A 9,460-nucleotide genomic window follows, 5' to 3' on the forward strand; every position below is an offset into this window, starting at 1 on the left:
TTTAGAGGCACTATACCCCCACTCAGGCCATCTCCACTTGATGATCATCTCTTATTATGACTTTAACAAGAGTCACCCAAGTTTATACACTTACTGAAGGGGATACTCTGAAGATGGGTAAGCCACTGAAGTTCAGGTTCAGTGTCACTCGTGGCAAGATGAGGAGGGTGACTCTGAGCCTATTCTGCCCTTTCTATTAGTGTGCCTGGATCTGAGTTTAGTTGTGCTTACTCTGCTTATGGAGTCCAAAAAAATAATCCTGCCTTGCTTTGATTTTCCAGCACTATCCCTGTTTTATTCTTCTACTGTGGTTTTCAAGTAATGTTTAGGGCTTCATTTGCTCACAAATCAGAGCTTGTAGGTATCTCAATCCTTCCCTAACTCCCACAAAGAAGAGTTGTGACAGATCCTTCCTGATAAATCTTGCAGACAGCCTCAGCTGTCAGCTGTGTTTCTGTTTGGTATAAAACTAAATTGACAAATCGCTCAATTAAATGTCCCATAAACTAAAATACGTTTGCAAGTTAAATTTGGGGCCCACTCCACTCCCTCCTATGCATGATTGAAAGACTCATAGAAACCAGATAAGACATCTATATAAAATCTTTTTCCTCTTGGCCTGAGTCCCATAGAGCTGGACAAGTATTGCAAAATATGTTCAGTGAATATTCATACAAATTATTAAATGGATCAATTTGTTGTGTTCATGCTCACTTTAAAATTACTTTCCACAAACGTTATAGTGAATGAGTTTGCAGGGAGGAATATTTGCGGGAACAGCAAATTTTAACAAAATAATGGAGTTATAAATGTGAGTATTCTCACCAGAAACCTGATTCTAGGTCTATGTCTACACAACAGCTGGGAGGGTTCTTCCCAACATGGGTAGAGAAGACATGCACCGGCTCTACTCAAACTCACTCACTACAAATAGCAACATGGCCACTGCAGAATGGAGGGTGACTCAGGCCAGCCACCTGAGTAGGTACCCAAGGGGTTCGGTGTGATTGTACTTGGGCAGCTCACCCCAGCTGCAGTCTGGGCTGCTGGGAGCACACTGCTGTTTTTAGCACGCTAGCTTGAACAGAGCTAGCGCATGTCTGTCTAGCCATGCTGGGAAGCGCCCTTCCAGCTGCCGTGTAAACATACACTCATCTAATCAGGGGATAGAAACATAGCCTGGGATCACATGTCCAACCAAATTAATCAGCACAGCTTGAATTTTGAATATTTTCAGAACCTACAGAACAAGAATGATTCACCACCATTATTTGGCAAATAATTTTGGATCACAAATAAGTCTAATGAGATAAGGAGCTGCTCCCAGACAATTTGAAATCAGACAAAAGAGACAAAATCCATCAAATAAATTATTTGCTGCCAAATATTTGCCTGGGTCTAGAATCCCATACCACTTAGCACACTGCATTTTTTTCAGCCCTAGCTAAATTATAATGCAATTATTTTTGACTTTTTTATGAGGTAAAGAATTGACACACTGCAAAGCATGATAAACCAGACAGTGAATGTGTTATTTAATCACTAGATGTTCTACATAGCTTATTCATTCTAACACATTCTCCTGTGCATTTCCAATATGTTTAAAGGAAAGAGAAAGACGGTCCCCACCATTTAATCTCCAAATCCACCCATTCTCAGATGGGGTAAGCGCTCTGCAGATCTACTGTATGAAGGAAGGTGTCAAGGTATGTTAACATTACTATAGGCAGAGCTTTCAGCTCCACCTTTAACTAAGATTGCCCAGCATTTCCCATTATGAGACCCTGTTTTCTGTTGTTTATTACTTTGCCAAACTTTAACCATGTGGCCTGAGTATTAAGTAAGAGCTTGTCTACACAGACACATCCAGGAAAATTAATTAAAGGTGTGAATTTGAAGTGGATTAGTTAAACCACATTAAATCCATCTGTGGATGCTGTTATTCAGAATTAAAGTGTCCTTAGTTTGGTTTATCTTAATTCACTTAATTCTGAATGAGGGTGTTCACACGGGGGTTTAATGTGGTTTAACTAATCCACTTCAAAGTCACACTTTTCGTCAATTTGGATTAATTTTCCTGGATGTCCCCATGTAGACAAGCCCTAAGAGTTCAAGATGGCTCAGGGGGAATAGGATCCATACCCATATTGGTAATCACTGGTTCAGAGACAGCTGAAATCAGCAGTGTCTGAAAATCTTTAATATCTCAGGACTGACTATTTGCTATTACAAAATGTTTTGTTGATCTCGGTCCTGTTCCCAGGGGCCAGATACCACCACCATGATTAAACATGCATCTGACACCTTTATGTTATTCTGTGTTGTAGGATGTCAGCATTCCAGACCTCATAAAGCAGTTAGACATCTTGGGTGACAATGGGGTAAGTCAGAGTCCTGGCTAGCTTTCCTGGTAGGCTGATATTTTGTAAAGTAGCACCAGTAAAATTGGAGAAAAGTATGACAGTATATTTACCATATGATTATTTGTTCAAGAGTCAGGTTCATAGATTCATAGATTCTAGGACTGGAAGGGACCTCGAGAGGTCATCGAGTCCAGTCCCCTGCCCGCATGGCAGGACCAAATACTGTCTAGACCATCCGTGATAGACATTTATCTAACCTACTCTTAAATATCTCCAGAGATGGAGATTCCACAACCTCCCTAGGCAATTTATTCCAGTGTTTAACCACCCTGACAGTTAGGAACTTTTTCCTAATGTCCAACCTAGACCTCCCTTGCTGCAGTTTAAGCCCATTGCTTCTTGTTCTATCCTCAGAGGCTAAGGTGAACAAGTTTTCTCCCTCCTCCTTATGACACCCTTTTAGATACCTGAAAACTGCTATCATGTCCCCTCTCAGTCTTCTCTTTTCCAAACTAAACAAACCCAATTCTTTCAGCCTTCCTTCATAGGTCATGTTCTCAAGACCTTTAATCATTCTTGTTGCTCTTCTCTGGACCCTTTCCAATTTCTCCACATCTTTCTTGAAATGCGGTGCCCAGAACTGGACACAATACTCCAGCTGAGGCCTAACCAGAGCAGAGTAGAGCGGAAGAATGACTTCTCGTGTCTTGCTCACAACACACCTGTTAATACATCCCAGAATCACGTTTGCTTTTTTTGCAACAGCATCACACTGTTGACTCATATTTAGCTTGTGGTCCACTATAACCCCTAGATCCCTTTCTGCCGTACTCCTTCCTAGACAGTCTCTTCCCATTTTGTATGTGTGAAACTGATTTTTTCTTCCTAAGTGGAGCACTTTGCATTTGTCTTTGTTAAACTTCATCCTGTTTAACTCAGACCATTTCTCCAATTTGTCCAGATCATTTTGAATTATGACCCTGTCCTCCAAAGCAGTTGCAATCCCTCCCAGTTTGGTATCATCCGCAAACTTAATAATCGTACTTTCTATACCAATATCTAAGTCGTTAATGAAGATATTGAACAGAGCCGGTCCCAAAACAGACCCCTGCGGAACACCACTCGTTATACCTTTCCAGCAGGATTGGGAACCATTAATAACAACTCTCTGAGTACGGTTATCCAGCCAGTTATGCACCCACCTTATAGTAGCCCCATCTAAATTGTATTTGCCTAGTTTGTCGATAAGAATATCATGCGAGACCGTATCAAATGCCTTACTAAAGTCTAGGTATACCACATCCACAGCTTCTCCCTTATCCACAAGACTCGTTATCCTATCGAAGAAAGCTAACAGATTGCTTTGACATGATTTGTTCTTTACAAATCCATGCTGGCTGTTCCCTATCACCTTACCACCTTCCAAGTGTTTGCAGATGATTTCCTTAATTACTTGCTCCATTATCTTCCCTGGCACAGAAGTTAAACTAACTGGTCTGTAGTTTCCTGGGTTGTTTTTATTTCCCTTTTTATAGATGGGCACTATATTTGCCCTTTTCCAGTCTTCTGGAATCTCTCCCGTCTCCCATGATTTTCCAAAGATAATAGCTAGAGGCTCAGATACTTCCTCTATTAGCTCCTTGAGTATTCTAGGATGCATTTCATCAGGCCCTGGTGACTTGCAGGCATCTAACTTTTCTAAGTGATTTTTAACTTGTTCTTTTTTTATTTTATCTGCTAAACCTACCCCCTTCCCATTAGCATTCACTAGGTTAGGCATTCCTTCAGACTTCTCGGTGAAGACCGAAACAAAGAAGTCATTAAGCATCTCTGCCATTTCCAAGTTTCCTGTTACTGTTTCTCCCTCTTCACTAAGCAGTGGGCCTACCCTGTCTTTGGTCTTCCTCTTGCTTCTAATGTATTGATAAAAAGTCTTCTTGTTCCCCTTTATTCCCTTAGCTAGTTTGAGCTCATTTTGTGCCTTTGCCTTTCTAATCTTGCCCCTGCATTCCTGTGTTGTTTGCCTATATTCATCCTTTGTAATCTGTCCTAGTTTCCATTTTTTATATGACTCCTTTTTATTTTTTAGATCATGCAAGATCTCGTGGTTAAGCCAAGGTGGTCTTTTGCCACATTTTCTATCTTTCCTAACCAGCGGAATAGCTTGCTTTTGGGCCCTTAATAGTGTCCCTTTGAAAAACTGCCAACTCTCCTCAGTTGTTTTTCCCCTCAGTCTTGATTCCCATGGGACCTTACCTATCAGCTCTCTGAGCTTACCAAAATCCGCCTTCCTGAAATCCATTGTCTCTATTTTGCTGTTCTCCCTTCTACCCTTCCTTAGAATTGCAAACTCTATGATTTCATGATCACTTTCACCCAAGCTGCCTTCTACTTTCAAATTCTCAACGAGTTCCTCCCTATTTGTTAAAATCAAGTTTAGAACAGCTTCGCCCCAGTAGCTTTTTCAACCTTCTGAAATAAAAAGTTGTCTGCAATGCAGTCCAAGAATTTGTTGGATAGTCTGTGCCCCGCTGTGTTATTTTCCCAACATATATCCGGATAGTTGAAGTCCCCCATCACCATAAGGTTATAAGGATCATTCTAATAAAGGGTCTTGTTATTTCCAGAAGTTAAGGATTTGGGGAGCTGGGGGCATCAGGGGATTGGTAATTGGATATTGAGCCTTTAATCTCTGGGTCACCAAACTGAATATAGCTCCAGTCTAACTGTTATTGGTATTTGATAGTCATTTAGTAGCCTGTGTGAATTGAATTGGTGGTCTGAGCTGACCACACCACATCTCAATTAGCCTTATGGTGCCCCTACTGGCAACTTCAGGAGACAGACCAGGAATTAAATGGGCAAGAATATACATTATCCCATGGACCCTGAGCCTGCCAGAACATGGTGGAGGGTGTGTCAAAGGGCTTTGTAAAGAAGGGTCACAGTGCTGCTGCCTATTTAGTCCCTGCCATATGGATAAACAGACGTCAGTTCCCAGGACTGTCAAACTAGCCCCCTTTGACAGCACTAAATTCACTTTAAGAAACTGTACAGGAAATTCAAGTGAAAGCAATATCAGTACCTACTCAGCTGTGGACCTCACTCATGCTGGTGTAAATCAGAAGTAACTCCACTAATTCCAATGAAGGTACACCAGTGTAAATTAACCAGTGTAACTGAGGGGAGAATCAGCTCATCCTGTTTATAAGGAGTCTAGTTTTATTCTGCATTTCACATCATATACCTTTGGATTGGCACGTCCAGTCAGTCTGCACAGGTTAGCATTATGCAGAAAGGTAGGGCTCGTCACCTTTCCCAAGGTAGGATAGGATTCTCAAAGGGTCCTTAGGGAGCTAGACACCCAGCTCCTATTGAATTTACATGAGATTTGGACACCTCACTTGGTCAGGTTCCTTTGAAGATCCTAGCTATAAATAATCAATAGGCTGTACACTCTGTATTCATTGACACCTGTTAATGTGCTTGTTTGTGTAATGCTCTGTGCAATACATGACAGAGTTCCATGCAAACTGTGGAAAGTGAGAACAGAATGTGGATTTTCTTCTAACAATATAAATATGCTTTTAGAAAACTGCTATCCCTTCCTTAGCTTGGTTTTCTTCTTTTTCACTTTACAGAATTTAAGAAATGAAGAGCAAGTGGCTATCATTCAAGCTAGCACTGTGTTATCCTTGGCAGAAAAGGTACAATTTCTGTGGTGCTTGTCTCTCAACTATTAAAGGCCTATTCTACAGTAAAAAAGGCTTGCTGGAATACTTTTGCTGGCATAGCTTATACTGCTTCCCCAAAGTCAATAAGCTATCCCAACAAATGCACTTTATTGCAGGTATAACTGCATCCATACTAGAAAAGGTGCCTGTATAGAACTGGTATAAAAGAATCACACCCTCACTGACATTACCGTACCTGAAGAAGTTTCTAGTCTAGCTCTATCCTAAGCAGGGCCGACGCAACCCATTAGGCGACCTAGGCGGTTGCCTAGGGCACTACAATTTGGGGGGCGGCGACCGCGGCGGTATTTCGGCGGCGGGACCTTCCGCCGCCTCTGTGGGGGGCGGCATTTCGGGGCGGGACCTTCCGCCGCCTAGGGCGGCAGAAAAGCTGGCGGCGCTCCTGATCCTAAGCTCTGAATTTAGATCTGTAACAAATGCAGCTTCCACACCAAATGTAAGTAGTGACTGTAAACTTTATAGAGGAAAGTTATAGAAAGCCATCGACCATATATGGTAAAACTAGTAGTGGACTGGAAGGCTGAGATTCTCTAAGCCACCTAAGGGATATAGACACCCAATTCCCATTGAAGTAAATAAGAACTGTGTGTCAAAACCTCCTACTTGGTTCTGAAAAATCTCATCTGAAATATTTCTGTTTCAACTGATTTGTGTTTGCAGCTCAGATAAAAGGGGTGACAAAGGAAAGAGTGGCATGATGCCAGCATAGCCAGCTCTTTGCCACTCAGGGGTTCCCCCTATGCCAATGGAATTTCCAAGTAGCTGTCGAAGCCATCTGTAAAGCTATTTTGTGCTATAGTAGCACAGCCTTAGTAAGGGGATCTGGCCTTCTGGTTACTGTAGTCAGGCAAAATAGAGGGGAAGCATTTTGGCGGGGTCCTGTTTGTCATTGGGCACTTTAGTTGCAAGTGCTGTGGGTTACGTCTCTGTGTTTTGCACCCTCTAGTGGATCCAGCAGATTGAAGGGGCTGAAGCAGCTCTACACCAGAAGATGATGGAACTGGAAAGTGACATGGTAGGCAAACGTTTTTGATATCTGTCTGTAACAAGCCACTGAATAGATCAAAATATTTGGTGTCCCAGAGAGTCAGAAAAAATAATCTTTTGGCAAATAAAATGAATTATGTCTTCTTGATCACTGGTGAATCCATAACATTGTTGTTATTAATTTGCTTTGCATTTAATAATTGTGAGAGAGTGAAGTGGGATTTTTCATGATTAAATGCTATCAATGTTCATCTCTGATCCTGTCTGTTTTCACCTTTACATGGTGCTAATTGGTTATTATTATGGATATAGCGCTCAGAGTTTGCTGGGTGCTTTTCAGAAAGGCAAATAGTCATGATTCTTGCCTCACATCGCTCACAGACTAAATACATGGCATGTATCGACTGGCCTGGAGAAATTTAAGTAGAAAAAAACCCCTGAATTGTAACACTATGTTGTTTAAACACACTTTAAATCGGGGTAATCAATTGTTTTTTGTAAAGGTCCAAATTTCTTGGTAAAGGTATAGACAAGGTCCAGACTCCAGAGAAAATAATAAAAAATAATGACAATAATAATAATAATAATAATAATAATAATAATAAAAATATTTGGAGGTCTGTTCAAAAGCATCTGGCAACCCAGATTTGGCCCACGGTCTGCCTCTTGACTACTCCTGCTTTAAATCCTTAATATTTTAAAGGCAAGGCGCTCATAGCTGAATTGTGCTCAGTATAACTTCAGCAAGGTCAGGATTTGGCTTCTTTCTTAGGGTACGTCTATACTTACCCGCTGGTTCGGCGGCAAGCAATCGATCTTCTGGGATCGATTTATCGCATCTTGTCTAGACGCGATAAATTGATCCCGGAAGTGCTCGCCGTCGACGCCGGTAATCCTGCTCCGCGAGAGGAGTAGGCGGAGTCGACGGGGGAGCCTGCCTGCCGCGTGTGGACCCACGGTAAGTACCTTTAAGTTCGAACTAAGATACTATTCACGTAGCTGAAGTTGCGTATCTTAGTTCGAACTGGGGGCTTAGTGTGGACCAGCCCTTAGTCTCCTTAACTGGAGGAAGTAATATACCTGAAAGATTAACAAGTTTACATGGACTGTAAAGTAATCATAATCAATAGCGTAGCTAGCGGGGTGCAGAGGAAGCAGCCGCTTCCCCTCAGCACACTTTGCAAAAGCGGCACCTTTGCAAAAGCGGCCGGAGGAGTGAGGGGGGGCACAGCCGGAGAAGGGGGGGGCGCAGGCTGGCTGTGGCCCGGCAGCCGCGGCCGGAGGAGCGAGGGGGGCGCACAGGCTGGCGGCAGGCCGGCAGCCGCAGCGGGAGGAGCGAGGCGCAGGCTGGCGATGGGCCGGCAGCCGCAGCCGGAGGAGCAAGGGGGTCACAGCATGGCGGCCGGGCAGCCGCAGCTGGAGGAGCCAGCCAAGGGGGGGGCGTGGAGCGGCTGGAGGAGGAGCCGGGGGGCGTGGCCAGAGGAGGAGCCAAGGGGGGCGCCTTTTTTAGGTTTGCTCCCCCTCCACTTAAAGGCTGGCTACGCCACTGATCATAATGGTTCAAATTCTGGAGTTACTCCAGTATAGACCAGAGCACATTTGTACTCTGTTACCTTACCAAAGCAAACATAATTGTTTTTCCTTCAGACTTTGCTAGATATTAATCTGATATTAACAACCATGCAAGGTCTCCATTACTGACAGATCTCATAAATTCCTGCTCCCATCAGACATCTGTGGTTGATCAAATAATACTTTCCATGGCATGTCAACTAACAATTCATTTTTTCTGTCAAAATTATTATTCATTGCAGGAGCAGTTTTGCAAAATAAAAGGTTATTTGGAGGAAGAATTAGACTACAGGAAGCAAGCTCTTGACCAAGCATATATGGTATGTACAAGGAAAATGCTACAGCACACGCCATAACAGGACATAGATTCATATTGGTTCAGGGGGAGTGAGGGTTTTACACATCCTTCCTAACTTTTTCACATCTGCCTTTCTCCATGCTGCTAAACCACCATCTTGCAGTCTGCACAGCCTCAACATGGTACTTGGCCTCTTCACATCATGAGAAGCCGGATACTCTAAAGTAGAAACTCTTAGGAGTTAACAGTAGATGTCATTCCTTAGAGTCACCTTGCCCAGTTGGAGTCTTGCAGACAACCAGAACTAGACATGTGCAGGAATATTTAAATATCTCCTTTAGTGAATGTCCAGGGCCGGCTCCAGGCACCAGGCACCCAAGCTGGTGCTTGGGGCGGCACCTGGAGGGGGGCGGCGCGGCGCTCCGGCCGCCCGGGAGAGTGGGGCCACAGAAGGGCTCGCCGCCCTCCCCCCGGCCGCCGGGGGG

At 43.4% G+C, this 9,460-nt stretch overlaps 1 protein-coding gene across 1 annotated transcript in view; it reads left to right on the forward strand.

The window, feature by feature from the left end:
* JAKMIP2 (janus kinase and microtubule interacting protein 2) overlaps positions 1 to 9,460 on the forward strand; it is a 50,151-nt gene that overhangs the window by 31,212 nt on the left and 9,479 nt on the right. Inside the window, exons 13-17 of the mRNA XM_026659323.1 lie at positions 1,608 to 1,706; positions 2,328 to 2,381; positions 6,005 to 6,070; positions 7,065 to 7,133; positions 8,920 to 8,997. Of these exons, the coding sequence (XP_026515108.1) occupies positions 1,608 to 1,706; positions 2,328 to 2,381; positions 6,005 to 6,070; positions 7,065 to 7,133; positions 8,920 to 8,997 (366 nt within the window). The remainder of the gene's footprint in view (positions 1 to 1,607; positions 1,707 to 2,327; positions 2,382 to 6,004; positions 6,071 to 7,064; positions 7,134 to 8,919; positions 8,998 to 9,460) is intronic.

This window comes from Terrapene carolina, unplaced genomic scaffold (genome assembly GCF_002925995.2).
Source record: "Terrapene carolina triunguis isolate 2854851 unplaced genomic scaffold, T_m_triunguis-2.0 Scaffold629, whole genome shotgun sequence".
NCBI lineage: Eukaryota > Metazoa > Chordata > Testudines > Emydidae > Terrapene > Terrapene triunguis.